The 17274-nt window shown below is 40.2% G+C and overlaps 1 protein-coding gene across 6 annotated transcripts; it reads left to right on the forward strand.

Moving 5' to 3' along the window:
- The first annotated feature begins 837 nt into the window (after positions 1 to 837).
- On the forward strand, positions 838 to 17201 carry LOC136854037 (G patch domain-containing protein 11). 6 transcript variants are annotated; one of them, XM_067130089.1, is made up of 3 exons: positions 892 to 1015; positions 5624 to 5763; positions 13988 to 17201. In XM_067130089.1, the coding sequence occupies exon 3, from the start codon at positions 14131 to 14133 to the stop codon at positions 14920 to 14922; it is 792 nt and encodes a 263-aa protein (XP_066986190.1). In that variant the 5' UTR covers positions 892 to 1015; positions 5624 to 5763; positions 13988 to 14130; the 3' UTR covers positions 14923 to 17201. The 6 variants fall into 6 exon arrangements, with proteins under 6 accessions (XP_066986189.1, XP_066986190.1, XP_066986191.1 ...); XM_067130090.1 differs by having other exon boundaries at positions 5624 to 5690; XM_067130088.1 differs by lacking the exon at positions 5624 to 5763 and having other exon boundaries at positions 838 to 1015.
- The last annotated feature ends 73 nt before the right edge of the window (positions 17202 to 17274 follow it).

The raw sequence follows: 17274 nt of genomic DNA on the forward strand, positions 1-17274 counted from the left end.
CACGGTGTCCCAAGGAGCTTCCGCCACGTTTAGTACTAGCACGTCGGAGTAGATGACAAAGGTGAATATATACCGGGTTAATACTGACATGAACATAGAAGGGGAGAAACTTGGTGGAAAAGAATGGAAAGTACAAAGAGAGGGCAGTAAAAGTATGTCTGCATAATGGACCGAAAATATGAGGAAAAAATATTACTTTTTATTTTACATTGTGTAGAAAAGGCCAGAAAAAAGAAAATGTATATGTGTATATATACGTATATGTACACATGTATGCACAAATGTGTATATGATATATATGCATATATACATATAATAACTTGACATCCAAAAAGAATTATTTTTGATAAGTGCACTCATCCTTACGAGGATACACGTATAATCATTTAAGGATGACAGGGACTCAACGCAATCAACTAAAAAGAGAGGAAGAAATCCACCAGTATCTACCTTGATATGTAAGTAATAAGGATGTAACAATTGGTTATACACTGGTATGCTAGTCACTAATTTTACCCATGAATATTTTTTATTCTTAACTGCATATATATATATATATATATATATATATATATATATATATATATATATATATATATATATATATATATATATATATATATATATATATATATATATACCTGTAATAGATTTCTGACTCACGTCAGGATTGAACCCAGATCTTTCAAATGAAAGACCAGACCGCTGTACATGTAAATAGTTAAAAGTACACAAATATCATGTACAATATAATAATGTTTATGAAGTATTTTAGTCAAATTATGAAATATTTCTAATGTTTATCCCGCCTATAAGGGGTTAAAACTGTGAATTTAAGGAGTCGTTCCAAAAGTTAAACCTCCCGCAGGAACTCCACTGAACCGACCGTACGTTCTAAAGGCGTATCCTCCCTGCTACTACTACTAATCCTAGTACTGTTGACTTGGTTGTTTACAAACGCTGAATTAGATTGACATATCACCGTTACATTGCCTAACCTGTGAGAGATCAGAAGGTAATTATGATTGTTGAGAAGTTTCGAGTAATACTTGGTTTTTGTAACCCAGCCTAAAGGTACCCCATAGGCTGAGGAAAATCTAACATGAGCTAGGCTCTCTCTCTCTCTCTCTCTCTCTCTCTCTCTCTCTCTCTCTCTCTCTCTCTCTCTCTCTCTCTCTCTCAAGTAACCAGAAGTAAAATGGTGGTGTTTTTACTCTTGAAACCATCGGTAAGCTTGAAACTACTATGGCGCCCTTCTAGGTTCGGTTACTTTCAGTTTATGTGCAAAGTGGGTGCAGTGTTTGGGTCCTGGTCTTTTCGGCCGTTTAGACCGTAACATCAAAACTGGCAAGCGGCCGGGTAGATGTAAGGAGTAGCTCCGCGGCAGCGATTTCCTTCTAACTTGACTTTTTCTACAGTTTCTTGGTTGCTAATTATGGATTTATCTTCAATTTTTGTCGCACGAATGTAATTAACCTATAAGTCCATCCAACAAGGGGTTTCCATACGTGATCTTCACAAGACAGAGCACGGGTACGTCTGTTTGGAATGGTTCATATCCTGTCTGGCAAGTGCAATAACTTGTTAATGTATGGGTACCCCCCTGGGGCCAGTACTAAACATGGTGAAGGGACATTCCATCCCCCAGATACCAGTACTAAACACGGCGAAATGCATTTAACTCCCTCCTGTTGGCGAATGGCTCTCTCTCGTTTTTCCCCTCAAGAGTGCACCTCCCCAACGTAAACATGTCCGCTCCATTTCTGTGTTCTCCCAGGACCCCCACCCAAAACCCCAAATTCCCACAGTCCCCCTTTACTGTTGAGTAGAGTTAGGGGGGGCAAATAACAGTTGGCTGACAAAAATAAACTCACCGCCAGTATCAGTTTCCAAGGTAAAAACAGGCATGGCGCTAGTACTTAGAATTACCAACGGCCGAAATGGTTGTATATAATACTTTGATCGCCGAGAGGCTAGTACTAAACACGGTGTTCCAAGGAGCTTCTGCCATGTCTTACAGCCTAAACTTCATATGGACTAAAGTTATGACTGCCTAACAGGTTTGTGTCGGAAAATAGCCTAATAAGGCCTAATCGTCCCGAACTCCTGTGTTGAGTACCAGCCCCTTGGGGATGAACATAAAAGGTAAAACATTGATGGTGACTAAATACCATAAACATAGCCTAAACAAAAACAGGACAAAAGGTTAGCCTACAATCTGGTCAGCAACTGGCGAAACCAGGCCACTGTAGTAGTTTCAGGTTTCACTGGTTATGTTAGGTGTTGTTGGTTAGGTCATTTGCTAATGATACGAATGTCAGGAAAGTCCAAAACACATTAAAATATAGGAAAATTGTATTTTCAAGCCCACCATGCAAGCCTAGGTTCTTGTTTTACAATAAGTTACCATGTTAGACCTAACCTTAGGTAGGCTTACCTATAAACCCATCTTAGGCTGCATTTGAGGTACTACGACAGATAGCAGAAGCCCTGTTCCTTCGTACCCCTTTAGCTGTGAGTCTGTTATCACCACTAGTGATGAGATCAGTGTCCTGCTAATCATATAACAGACTAATATTCTCCCTTTTATATTTGTTCTTTGTTTCTGTGTTATCCTTTTTTCATTTCTTTTATAATATCAAATTGCGCTGTTATGTGATTACAAGGTGTCCTATAGTACAGTGATAAAATATGCAAATATGACACCATTTCTGCTATTCAGTTTGAAAATCTGTATTACAAGCCTTAAATGCTTGCTCTTGGCCAAAACTTTCATTTGGAAACACTTCACAAATAAACTCAAATATAGTCTTGGTATTCTGTAGAAAATGAGAATGTATCTCTGTTAAAAGTTGCAGAGCACTGGTTTTTTATGGACTGAATTTTCAATGGTCTTCCATTTGCAAATTTTGTCACATTTTCTTTGTTTACTCACACCACCTCTGTTGCTTGGCCATTCTACTTCCTCCTCTGTCATTTAGGCCTACTATGATTCATGATCATCACTGATAAAACCTGAAGTCAAAAAACTATCAAGATAGGTTTGTCTATAACTACGATATAATAAACATCACCATATTCACTACTGTCACTATCAGATCTGTCTGGTAGTTCAGGTTTACTACTGTCATGGTCATTTCCAAATAAAAGCCTCAGTACTACATCATTGAGTAAAGCCTCATTGCTTCATGGCATTTTGATGGTTACTGAAAGGCTAGTCCTTGCCCTGTGGTTATCCTGCAAGTTGGAAATCAAGTGTTGCCATTTGTCCCTAAAATATAGACAAAAGCTCACTACAGTGACAAAGGGAACACGTAATCAGTTATCAGCTGCCCAACTAGAACCAAAAGAATTATTGCTGAGGAGATAAGTCCTACATCATGGATGAGACCTTTTAATGAATGAGGAGATAAGTTACATGCAGTGAAAGGGTTAGGTAACTGTTGCCCCAGGGTACTTGTAAGAGCTATGGCAGAAGGTTCATTAACTACTGTCATATAAAATATTTAAAATTTTTCAATGTTTTTTCTGAGCTAGGGAGACCAACAGTACTCCAAAAAGATTGGACAAAATCTGTGTAAGATTCTTTGAACTGTTATTGTCCGAGTACTGTACTTTACTGATAGTTGAATGCTCTAAGTGTGCCATGAACTAATTTTGCCTCTTTAGTGACTTGGCAGTATCCTCTTTAAAGGAGAGGGAACCACTAATGAATACACACAAATCCTGTTCAAGTTTACCTATTTTTAGTATAGCAATCTTCATTTAGTATTATGCTCTATTATTGGGAAATTTTACCAAAATGCAATTGGCTGCAGAACATTTTTAAGCACTGAAATGTAGTGGAGCATCAAAATTTTCTTGAAGTTGTGAAGTGTTGATACAGAATGGCACTTTATCCTGGAACTCTGTCTCTGGTGAATATCTTGATTGTAGAACGTTTGGCAGCTGAAGGTAAATTATTTATATGGCACAGCTGTAATGAGAGGGCTGATCAAAGTGCTTTATGGATCACCATTAGTAACTGAGCTTCCATTAGACTGAAAATCATTTGCAGTGACTTTTCGCCTTCTGTCTCTTGAGGAAGTCTTCCAACCAGTGCAGTAATTGGCTGCAGATGCACCTTTATAAAGTTATATATTATAGATTTAGCAATGTGTTCAGTAGTTTCCTCAACCAGTTTCTATAGAATTTTGCCATCCACTTTGTCAGGTTTCATAGTTTTGCTAGTGCTCAGACTCTTCAGTACCTCATTGATGTCTTGTCTGATATTTCCAACAATTGCCCCAGTGTTACAAATGTGGTATATCTACTGCTCCATCAAAAATAGTTTGGCATATTCACCAAAGAACAACAGGTCATGTTGATCTTTGGTTGTAATTACAGTGCAAACTTAAAAGTTGTTATTTAGCAATTCACATGATTCCTTATATGATTTAATTCACTCCCTCTTGTCTTCCTTTATTTGTGTGTCTGGAATTCTAAACTTCATAGTTAACTTAATGTACATACACAAATTTTGAGTTACTCTGGATTTTCTCAAAGGTTGGAAGTTTTATTTATTTTTTTTTGTGTGTACTTCTTTAGCTCTGAGTATATTTTTCTTAATGTGTATAGACAAACTTATCAGAGCTGAGATGGATTCTACATAGTTTTTTAGAAGTTTTACTTTGTTCTTTAATGTACTTTCTTCATCTCCGATTGATCTAGTTTGTCAAGTGCTGTTTCATTCAGGTGCTCTATTTTTTAAATGAATCTTACCTCTTTTATGATAGCAGTATTTCCCATGTCAGGCGGGAGGACGATAATGTGAAAACTGAATATCAATAGCAATATTGCAATACACCCCCTGAACACCTGAATTAGCCCTGGTCACTGACCAGCCTGGACTATATCCCCATAATTTTACCCACAACGCTGCTGCAAATACCGGCCGACAGTGGCTGACATCCCCAATTGTTATTAGTTCACCGTGCTGTGTGGATGTATCCTGCATCAGGTGAACTTTTGGTCTTTAGCCCAACCCCCTTATAAATATTTTGGATAGCAGATAATGACTTGGACTGTTTTTTCATTGCCCCTTTTTCCTGGATTTGTACTTTATTGACTTGTTTTGGAACTTCTCCCCCAGTTTTGTCTTTGGCTTTGTTCTTGAACTTTGAGATGGATAAATCAGACAGAAAGCACCGCTGCTTCCACTTCTGTTACAGCCTTGATGACCAAGTTTTCTATTGCTGGAGATGCTACTGCTCATCAATCATGCACGGCCTGCAAGCGTAGGATGAGTACCCTCAAGCACGATAGACATTCTCTTTGTATATCATGTAGAAAGATTCAATGTAGTGTCAGTCTAAGATGTGATGAGTGTAGGTCTTGGTCGGTAGATCAGATGGAAGATTGTGTAAAGCACAGAAAATCCTTAGCTTCTAAAAGTAAGCGTAGGTCAGAACCAGCTGTACAGGCACTTGATAAGGAAACGTTAGAGTCTGAATTATTCAAGAAGTTAGAAGACAAGTTATCATCTAGTATGTCTAGTCTTTTTTCTAGCCTTATGACTAAATTAACTCAAATGAAGGATAGTGATAGTAGTACTAGTGTTGTTGATTCTAATCTTCTTTTTCAGCCCCCTGCCCGTTCCAAAACCAGCCCTAACGGGTGCCAGGGGTCATGGAGAACCACAAACCTCGAAGGTAGGTTCTGACGGCCCCCCTGGCGCAGAGCAGGCAGTGTTGGCAGCAGATTTCCCCCCTTCCCTCTCAAAGTGTGAGTTCTGAGGTGGATATAGAATTAAGTATGACACAGATGAGTAGGAATAATACTTTGGGAAGTATTCAGGAAGAGAAGTTGAAGGTGCTGTCTTCTTTGGGTTCGGGTTTGGTTGGGGTTTCTAATGTTTCGGTTTCTCCTTTAGATCCAGCTTCAATTTTATTTCCTGCTTTGTGCTCTTTGCAACAGAAGGTGTCTAAATCCGTGGATGGTCATTCAGATTTGGTTTCAGGTTTGTCTGGTTCTGAAATATTGGAGAATACTCCGTCTTCTTCGAAGGTTCCTTTTCCTTCAGGGGATAAATTTCTTTCATCTTGCGGTGGTGGTAATTCTAGTGATTGGGTTTTCAATGTTGCTGAATATAATGCAGACTTGTTGGGTCTCTCTAAAGGTTATAGATTACTAGTTAGGCAATGTTTTAATTTTGGTTTTTCCAATATTCATGACCATGTCTTGAAGAATTTTCCTGAATTTGCTAATGATGTCTATCAAGATTATCAAGGGGGAACAGAATTGGTCTATTTTCTTTCTTTGAAATCTATGGCCTCTTCAGCTGCTTTGGAATTTTCCTTTTCTTTTTTTTGCTCATCCTGTTTCTTTGCCTGTAACTCAGCAGAGCTTCAGCGGCTCCCTCTCTCTCTTCGGGGTTAAGGGAAAGTGTACCTAGCGGATCCATCTTCTTTATCACCTTTTGCGAATCCTGTAGTTTCTCAGGCATCCGATCTAGATGCTTCTCAGGTAGTTGCGGAGGCATCAGCAACTTCTTATTTTCATCCTTTATGGGGTTCTAACCATGATGTATCCACTGCAATTCTCGCGGATGCTACAGCAGTTGGCGGTTCGCCTGCGCCAGCATTCAGTGTATCAGTACCGATAGTTTCCTCAGCCTCTCCATTCACTAGGATAGCTAGTAATTTGCCTTCTTTGGTTACCTTAGTTTCGGTGGCCCGTAGCTTGCCCTTTGAGTTCTGGACCAGCTGGTATGTTCTCCACCTGTCCAACGTCGAGGGTAGGCGCTCCGGTGGTTACTCCGAGTGTGGCTTCTTCCTTCTTCTCTCCTTCTTCTTTCTCAACTTTTCCTGCATGTTTCTCTGTTCCTCCATCTGAGGCGTTCAATGTAGGTTCGGTTTTGATTCCTGGTCATCAAGGAGTTTTTCCTCCTTCTTCCTTAACCAGCATGACTTCAGTTCCGGATTCCCGTTCTCATGCGGGTTTGATTCGTCCGGGTTTGCGTGGATTGGGTGTTGCGGCCTCTTCGCTCTCAGGGGTGGGTGTTTGTCGCCCAGGTGTGGCCGGCCCAGGTGTTGCATCATCGTTGCTGGGTAGTGCTGGGTTTGCGCAACCAACTATGGTTGGCTCGGGTATGTTCGCGACAGATATGTCAGGTGTCCGTCTCGTGCACCCAGGTGTAACGAGTTCCGGGTTTTCGAGTTCGGCGTTTGCCAGTTGTCAGCCTGTCTCTTTTCCTGTTCTGGTTTGGTTGGACCAGTCTGACAAAGAATGTTCCTTTGAAGAAGATGATCCAGTACCAGATATTAGTTTTCCTCCAGCTATTGAGAGCGAGTATGAGCAGATGATGGACTTTATCCATTCCCTTTATCCGCAGTCCAAGGCTCCTGAGGAGCCTACACAACCAAATCAAGCGATGTTCGAATCACTATATGCAACGAAACCGGTAGTCTCTCAAACATCAAAGAAGCTGGTCTGGTTTGGCTGAGTCGAGCAGGCGAGGGAGGCTGACTAGCTGCTATTATCGGGTTAGGTAAGCAGGATTCAACCTTGCTTCCTATTCGGAAGGGGTTTTACAAGGTAGCTGGTAACCCTTCTGCGGGTGTTAGGGTTTCTTTCAACGAATCTGTTGAGGCTCTTCTCTCTCGGGTTCCTTCATCAACTCCTATGGTCTCAGTTACATCTAGGGAGGCTTGTATCTTTGGAGGACACCTTTCGCAGCCAGTCGAAGGCCTTGTCCCACTCTATGTGGATGTTGTCCGGGTTAATGGGGTTCCTTAAACAGGATGGGTATACTCCCTCCGATCCTTCATTGTTTGATAACCTCATCACTTCAGTTTCTATGGGATTGGCTTACCAGGCTAACATTTTGCTGGCTGTACGACGTTCTTTGGAAAGAAGAGGAGGGATTTTTTTTTTTTTAATCTCTGCCTCCTCATTATCCAGAGATTCATAAGAGGGTTCTGCTGAAGGCTCCCTTTGCTCTCAGCAACAGTCTTTTTAGGGAGGAGGACGTCTTCCATGGTAAGCTTTGTGTCTTTGACATCGGCAGTAGAGTCACAACAGGCTATGATTCAGGTAGCAGCTCAAAGTTCCAGATCTCCTGAAGGGTCCAGAATGTCATCTCAGGCTAAGTGATCGAGTTCCAAGTCCCCCGTAAGATCACCGAAGAAGGTCCATTTTGCCTCCAAGAGTTCGGCTTCTGCCTCGGTATCGAAACCTTCTTCGTTCAAGAAGGGTTTTCGAAAGTAGGAGATGTTCCCTTTGCCTGTGCCTGTAGGAGGTTGCCTTGCTCCCTTCTGGAACATCTGGAAGGAGTGGGGCGCAGAGAGTTGGGTAGTGGAGGTGTTAAGAGAGGGGTACAGAGTCCCTTTTCATTCTCGTCCTCCTCTATCCGGCTCCCTGGTTTACCTTCCCAGTTATTCTCCATCCTCCATCAAGGGGGATAGCTTTGGTGGCAGAGATCCAAGCCCTTTGAGAGAAGGGAGCATTAGAGCCAGCTCCCCCTTCTCCAGGTTTTTACAGCCGGATCTTTGTGGCTCCAAAAGCAGGAGGATCATGGAGACCCGTTACAGATCTCTCGGCTCTCAACCGGTTGATAGTCTCGACGAAGTTTCACATGGAAACTTCATAGTCGGTACTGTGGTCAGTTTGGAGAGATGACTGGATGATTTCAGTGGACCTCAAGGATGTGTATCTCCAGGTTCTGATTCTCCAGGAATCACGGAAGTTCCTTAGTTTCTTGGGTCCAGCTGGAACATTCCAGTTCAAAGTCCTCTGCTTTGGTCTGACCACAGCACCTCAGGTTTTCACGAGGGCATTGTCTCCTATTTCAGACATAATGCATCGTCGGGGTTTTCGGATGAGGAGATATCTCGACAATTGGTTGGTTCAGGCTTCGTCTGTGGACAGGGGTTGCAGGCAACGGATTTCCTACTGAACCTGTGTCAAACTTTAGGAATTCAAGTCAGTTTAGACAAAAGCTCACTAATTGCAGTGCAAGAAAAGACTTATTTAGGGATGATGATTCAGACTCGTCTTTTGAGGGCTTTCCCAACAGAAGAGCGGATTCTGGCGATTCTAAGTCAACTGGAGGTATTCCTGTCGAACAGAGCTCAACCAGTGAGCCTGTGGAAAATCTTGCTTGGTTGAATGTCCTTCCTCTTGCTTCTAGTTCCAGGGTCTCGTCTCCGGATGTGTTTTCTGCAGGTGTGTCTCAGGAATCGTTGGGACTTTTGGGAAGAGAACGTGTTCATAGTCTGGGACGATTCTTGCCTGAAGGATCCTCGGTGGTGGTCAGAAGAACATCATCTAACCATCAGCGTAAGATTGGACTCCCCTTTTCCAGACATTCATCTGTACACAGATGCCTCAGATTGGGTAAGGTTGCGACCCTGGAGGAATCTCAGGCCCGAGGCCTTTGGAGGGATCTGGATTGAGAGGAGTCCATGAATTTCTGAGAGATGAGAGCAGTAGAAGTAAGTTGCAACAAGATAACAAGATAGTGGCGCTGTTTTGCAACAACATTACAGCACTGTCGTATCTCAAGAAAGAGGGAGGAACAAAATCACAAGCATTAAACGACGTAGCACAAAGAGTTCTTTGTTGGTGCAAGGACCGCAGAGTTTCTCTCATCCCTCAATTTGTGTCTGGGAAACTCAATGTCTTGGCAGACGCGTTGAGTCGTTCGCAGGAAGTTCTTGGGGGCAAATGGACTCTTAGTTCAAGAGGAAGTTCAACTTCTGTTGAAGAGATGGCCAGCGACAGTGGATCTCTTCACCACCAAGTTAAATAATTAAATTTCTGTCTTCCAGTCTACTTCTCCCCAGTAGCGGACCCCATGTCCTGTGGGACAGATGCAATGCTGCTCTCCTGGGACAACCCACAAGCATATGCATTCCTCCTGTGTCCGGTTAGGGCTCTCAAAGTTTATTTGTCTCGTATCAAGAAACTTTTGCCTCATCCAAGAACCTTATTTGTTTCTCCTAAGTTTCCATCTCATCCCATTTCCAAAAATGCAATTAGTTTCTTCTTGCGGAGGGTTCTTCATTGCTTTGGGAGCCTTTGAGTTCTTCTTTGCATCCAAGGGGGCATAGTTTCAGGGGAATGACTACTTCTTCGGCCTTCTTGAAGAATTTTTCAGTGTCAGCGATCTTGGAGGCGGCTACTTGGAAGTCAGTGTCAGTTTTCATGACGTTCCACCTTAGAGACATTCAGTTTTCTTTGGAGAAGGGTTACTCGCTGGGTCCTTTTGTTGCAGCCAACTTGATTTTATAATTAGATTGTAATGTCAGGGTGTGGGAAGTTTTTAGGTAGTTAATGGTAGTCTAATGAGCTTAATTAGAGTCTCTGTTGGTCAGGTTCATATTGTTAGGCCTTTAAGGTTAGGCAGATCCGGATGACCAGATTGGATTGTCTTCAACCTTTTCTGCCATCTGCATCAGCGAGCGGTGAAGAACTTGAAGGTCCTGCACACTCAACTTCTCCTCCATACATGAGAGGCTCTGAATAGCCACATGGGAGGTTCATCGTACTCCTCCATACATGAGTGGCTCTGAATAGCCACATGGGAGGTTCGTCTTTTCCCCTCCATTCATGAGAGGTATAGAATACTGCATGGGAGGCAGCTTGACTCAGACAGTCCCATAGACACGAGACTGACGTCAGGGTACTCTCTCTACAGGCATCCTCACCTACCGAGTTGAATAATCAGGTGAGGACACATTCATTTACACATAGTAGGTTGATAATGAGTTACTTGCTTTTCTCCGTTGACAGGTTGGGCTGATTTTAGATTGATCCCACCTCCTTTAAAATTTTGCTAATCGGGCTAATTCAGGTGTCCAGGGAGTGTATTGCAATATGAAGTTTTCGTAATAAAACTAATATCGTAATACTTACCTGAACACCTGAATGATTCCCACCCTCCTCCCCACTTCAATTTTTGTTAGTGAGTGACTCAATTGTGGATGTTGGCCTCTGCCGGCTGGTATTTGCAGCGGCGTTGTCAATGGTACTTCAGGTAATTCATTTGACAAGATTTTTCCTGTAGCGTTGGTAATGCTGACAGTTAATTACCCACTTTGTGGGTAAAATTATGGGGATATAGTTCGGGCTGGTCAGTGACCAGGGCTAATTCAGGTGTTCAGGTAAGTATTACAACATTAGTTTTATTATGAAAACTTCATGTTTAGATTGAACCACCTGTTGACCTATCCCTTTTCTGGGTGAACCTTTGGTTTGTGTGTCTATTGATTTCAGTTTTTTCTGTCACTAATTTGCAAGGATGTATTTGAAGAGTGCTATTTACATAGGCTAATTGTGTTGCAGATTTGGATGGTTTTTTTTATTTGTAGTTTGGCTTTATTTAGTTTTTGTCTCATATAGGATATCAACTAAAAATAATGAAAAAAGTTATAAAATCTGTAAGGTAAGAGAGTGTCATACATATCTGTATTCATTAGATCATGATGGTCACTACTTGTGCATTAAATGTAGGAACAAGGATTGCACTTTTAAGGATCACTGCAATCAGTATGTTGATTGCCCAGATGAGCTCATGAATGATTAAAGTATAAGAAGAGGAGAGAAGAGAAGCCAGTATAAATAGGAAAAGACAGAAAAGATATTCTTTTAAGACTAGGACTGGAAGTGATGATAGGAGTAGAGTTTTTCTGGTTTTCTAGATCTGTCAGATAGTAGCTCTTCTCTCTCTTCCTTTATACCTAAGAAGTCTTCTTCCAAAAATGCATTTCTGCACCTCTCAAAGCTCCCTGTTTTGTTCAGGTTGTGAGGTTTGGCAAGTTAGAATCCAATTTAGCTTGTCCTAGGGCAATGCTTGAGAAGTTTCTGGAGGTCACCACCTCGACACTTGCTGCTTTACTGGCCTAAATTAACCATCCTTTTTTGTGTTCCCCCCCTTGCAGTAAAGGAAGACCCAATGCCCTGCCTTTGCATTAACCATACCTTAGCCATACCCTGTGATGCTTCTCCCACAGTTGGAGGTACTGGAAAGTGGGTACTGTATGCCCAATGTGAGCCATAAGGTTCTTCCCAAGAAAGACTTGACCTCTTTGCTAGTACTGTATTATCAGCAAATGAAGGAGGTATACAGGAACATCCTTTCTTTCAGGCTTCTTACTGTAATCCAGAGGGCTTACTACTTCTGTCAACATAGACAGTCGTACTGTTTGGGTGAACCATTCTTGGCATTTTGGAGGAACTTTTCAGTAGCCCAGATAATCAGGGTAGGTGTCTGAAGCATCATACCACCTTTACTTTATCCTGTTTGAAGGGTATTACCCACAGGCCCTTTGACTCTTCCTTGTAACTTGTGGCTTCCCAACAGGTTGTGTAGTCACCAAGCTCCTTTCAGACAGAAAAGCATCTTGCCTAAAGTGCTCAGAGGGTGTAAAGCTAGAGTTGAACGGTAGAGTGACTGTCTTCTTTTCCCCTTCCTTGCCCCTACCCCTGTGAGGCTGTAGCTCAGGCTGAGTACATGCTGAATCAGGCACAGATGTAGGTGGCTACTCAGTCAAACACCCAGTCTCAGAGCTTTGGCTGGTAAGATGTGACTGTTTCTGCCTTCCCATTGAACAGGGTTGGGGTTGGATGAAGCTATAATGAAACCCATCAACCTTATTGGCCAGATTTAGATGCTTTCTGACTTGTCACCCCATATAGGGTCAAACTTGGTCCTCCAAGGATTTCTTTATCAAGCAAGATCTCAAACATATCTTGGATGGGCTCAAGCACTCTGTTGCTGTCATCCCTATTCTACTCAGAGACCAAACAGGTGGTTACAGAGTTCATTGCTCCCCTATTCAGTTTTTGACTGGAAACAGTACATTTCTGGATGAAGATTCAACTTGACTGTCAGATGAGAGACAACCTCCCAGTTAAGGAGTGAATCACTTTCGTAAAGGTGATGATCTGTGTTGCCATGGAACAAATAAATTTTCAAAGAAATTTGTATTTTTCATAGGTATACAAACCATACCCTTTTATCTTAATCCCATCTCAGTCTCCCCACTTAGCCCCTGATGCCAAAGCAAAAGTTTTAAGCGAATGCAAGTGAGTGATGTCTTTCCTTTCTCACCCTCCTTGAGCTTCCATGTTACTAAGTTAAACAACAGATAATGGCTTGCTCTGAAGAATACTGTTACATGAAAAGGTCAGATTTATATACTTAGGAAAAATACAAATTGCTTACAAAGAATAGTTTTATTTTTGGTTAAGACAATAGTTGCAGGATGAAGGATGAGTAATTAGCTCCATTATCATATATTGCACCTTCCTTTTATAACTTCTTACACCTTAAGTTGTAGATGACATTGTCCTCATGTAACATAACTTGTTCATAATGATTACTGTAGATTTATTCCCTGATCATCACACAGGTCATGAGTCTTATATAATGCTACCTTCAGTGAGTTATCCCTGGAGGTCAAATGTGAGAAGATTCCTTTAATATTCATCTTTCAAAGAAAGTGTTGTGGTTTTTCTTAACTACTGTATTCAAAGAAAGTGTTGTGGTTTTTCTTAACTACTGTATTTTAAGCGAGGCAGTAATTGTAAAAAACTGAATAGGTGTTACAAAGGGGCCCCTTTGTGGAAGTGAGTCTCACTCTTGTATCCAGAGCTTAGCATGTTTATAGAATGGGAAAGTATTGCTCATCATTCCGTGTCTATCTAGCAGTATAAAAAATAAAATAGTAAGTTTGAGTTTATGGATTTTGCAATCATTATAAATTTGTATTTTTCTTTTAATATTTTGTCCCAAAACCCCCTTTTTTCCTTTATTCTAGAGACAAAAGTGAAGTTTATGATGTTACTACTAGATGCTTTTCATAATCATATTCCCACGTACAGTACTGTATTAGCACTTCAACATGTCCTATGCTCTAATTTTGAATTTAAATCCATTACTAGACCAGTTTTATGTGAATGCAGGTAATTATGGTGTACTAACTTTGTCTTTTCATCTTTTCAGTCAAAGACTTGCTTCAAAGTAATACATAAAGTATTCTGGACAAGAGCAGATGTTTACTGTACTCTGTGTTGGCTGAGAATCAGATCTGTTGGACGAACACTTCCCATTTGTGAGATTTGCGACTGACTGACTTTGAGATAAGTATGGGAGATTCTGAAGAGGAAATTGATTATATGTCTGCAGACTTTTTAGCTCAGTGTACTGGGAGTAATGATATTAGACCTGGACTTGTTCACTCACATGCTGCTAAGAGAAAAATTAATATGGAAAAGAAGAAAAAGGAAAAGGATTCTAAGCATAAAATAAGTTTTCGGTCTGTCAAAGAAGTTCAGAAAGAAAGACTAGAGGAGGGGCTTAATACAGCCCTCAACTCCTCAAATAAAGGGTTTTCGTTGCTGCAGAAAATGGGATACAAGCCTGGGACAAGTCTTGGTAAGGAGGGTCAAGGTCGACTTGAACCTGTCTCTGTTGATCTGAAACAGGATAGAGTTGGATTGGGTTGGCAACAGATGATTGCAGATTACAAGAAAAAAAAAGAAGAAAGAAAATTGAAGAAAAAGACAGAAAATGTAGTAGATCCAGAGGAATATCGAGCTAGAAAGCGTAATGAAAGACAAGAGAAATCTCTGTGGCATGACTTGAGGAAAAGCCAACGCATTTGTTACGAGATGGATTCAAAACAAAACATCACAGAACCTGAAGAGACATGGTTTTGGCCAATTTACATGCAAGAACATGAGGAAGAGGAGTTTGAAGAAGATGAGGAGGAATTGGATATTGATTTTGAGCCACAAGAAAAACTCATGATTCTTACTTCTTACTTAAGGACTCAGTACCTGTACTGCCTTTGGTGTGGAACAGTGTTTGATGATGAAAGAGACTTAAAGCAAAATTGCCCTGGACCTACAAGAGGAGACCATGATGATGATGATTAAGTGTAATATTTTGGTTAGTATCATAGGGTCTTCATATTTTTGTGATTAAATGGTTGGATTTGTAGTGATCACAAGAAATGATAAAAAAAGTAATATAAAACTAAAATGCATTTATCTGGTAAGTTACTGTTACTGGCAGATGCAAGTGATCTTTAGACTTCTTTCCAAAAAAGTAAAAACTTAAAACTTATATTAATGACTAGAAAAACAGGAGACAAAGAGAATTTGAGAGAGGTTCAGGATGAAATTCATTTAAAAGAAAATTTAAAGTGGATACTTTGCAATAAGTTTACAAAGGGAATGTAACATTTTTTGTGTGATGATGTAATGTTAAAATTCATACCTTTTTAATTATGCAGTGTCAGGTATATTCAAAAAATGCTTATACCCTTTCTCACAAATTCAGTCAGCCTATGGGTAATTATAGTATTTAGCTGCAGAAACATCTTTTGGAGCTTAAACTTTCCATCATAATACTCTATAGGTCCAAAATCAACATTACTTTTAGTCTGAGGGGTACACCTAAGGTAACCCTTCTATGAAACATTGGAATAGAACTGACAATTAATCTGTATGGCTGGGAACTAGCAAGACTGATCTGACTCATTCTGTAGGTCAGCTGTCTCATTAAGTTACCTATAATAGCTTCCTTTTAGCGCATAGTGTGTACAAACCTCTTTATTTTACTGTGCCCCATTGAGCACTAAGAATATTTTTGTGGATTCCATATTTTTGTGATTCCTTACCAAAAACGCCCACTTAGTATCCTTATGTTAGATACTTACCAGCGACAGTGAATACTGTGATCCAGCCTGTTAGTGCAGTAACTTTAAATCAAATGAATCTTGCTTTTTGTACTGCTTTTTTTTTTTTCTTTTACCTTAATAACCTTTGCTCTACAGTTGGACCACCTAAGGTACCTGCAAGTCTGTAAACTCCATTGCAAATGGCAGAGCAAAAACTTTTTTAAAACAAAGGAATTTCCTGGAGAAAACAGCTAACCTCCAGAAAAGTATTAGTCGCCTTTCTTTCTCAGAAGGTAAAAGAAAGAAATTAGGAACTAACTTCATGAAGTACTTTTGTCAAGATATGTTCCATGGAACCTCCTCCTTTGGCAGTGATTTTTCAAAACAATTTTTTCATACACTCTTTATATATACAGTCATACCTCAGTTAATGGAAGACTTGTGTAACTGACAGTTTTGGTTAAAGAACGTCTTGACTAAGGAAAAATCTCCGTTCACGGACATTTACTCGATTTAAGGAGAGACAAAGATGACTGGCTAAAACATGCATTGGTTAAGCTTGTCACAGGTTTACAGTTTCTAGCTGAAACAAAGGGAAGGATTCAGTCTCTACGTGGGTTTTGCTCTGTGCACATCTCTGCTAAACTTTCTGGTTTTTTTTCTTAATCAAATGCTAAGTAATCATACTGTACATATGTCATTTTGACCAATAAGAAGGCAAGAGATGCCAGTATGGCAAGGAGAGAGAGAAAATCTGGATTAAAAAAATGATAGAAAACATGAAAGTGCAAAGTTTCCTTGAAAAATATCACCCTGACAAAGCTGTAGCAAACAGTGTTATAAACCTGGTGGTTGACAATGACAGTGCTATCTTTCACTTTGGTGACATTTTAAAATGTAGGCAAAAACAAACATCACAGTACAAGTTTTTAGTGAGAAAAACAGAGTGCACAGTTATCTATTGTTTTTATGGAAAGCAGCAACTCCCCTTCCAAACAATATCATCTGACCTCTTCACCTTCCTCAATATTTCCCATATAGGCCATCAACTTACCAAATAACAGGTAAATTGAGAACAAATTTCCATTTATTTCATATGTTTATTTCTTTTTGAATAATTCATGCATGCTAAGCAAGTTAAACTCGAGTTGAAATGCTTTCATATTTCTTATGGAAAAAATTAGCTTGGTTAAGACTGCCTTCTGGAATGGGTTTAAGTCCTCTAACTGAGGAATGACTGTACTTTTAATACAGAACACACAATTTTTCTTGCACACTTCTTCAGAACACATGAAAAATTATTTCTGACTGTTGGTATGTGTGTGTGTAACCCAGACAGTTCATGCTGCAAAACCTAGCTATCTGCTTCCCTTTGTCTTTCAGGGAAATGTGTCTTGGAAATTCTGGACCACAATTGTAGTGGGTTAGTATCGAAAAAATTAATTTTTTGAAAAAAGTACATAATTTATAATAAATATTTATTTGCTGTTTTCTCTTTTTATCACATGTGCTCAAATAAAAATTTGATTGCTGTGTTTTCTCTTTTTTCACATGGAAATTTCCTTCTTGGAAATTTGCTTAGGAAGCCAATGACCTTTTTGTTTAC

This window comes from Macrobrachium rosenbergii, chromosome 28, assembly GCF_040412425.1.
Source record: "Macrobrachium rosenbergii isolate ZJJX-2024 chromosome 28, ASM4041242v1, whole genome shotgun sequence".
Lineage (NCBI taxonomy): Eukaryota > Metazoa > Arthropoda > Malacostraca > Decapoda > Palaemonidae > Macrobrachium > Macrobrachium rosenbergii.

Coding starts and splice junctions, on each gene's coding strand:
- LOC136854037 (XM_067130088.1), top strand. CDS start 14,131: ATGGGAGATTCTGAAGAGGAAATTGATTATATGTCTGCAGACTTTTTA.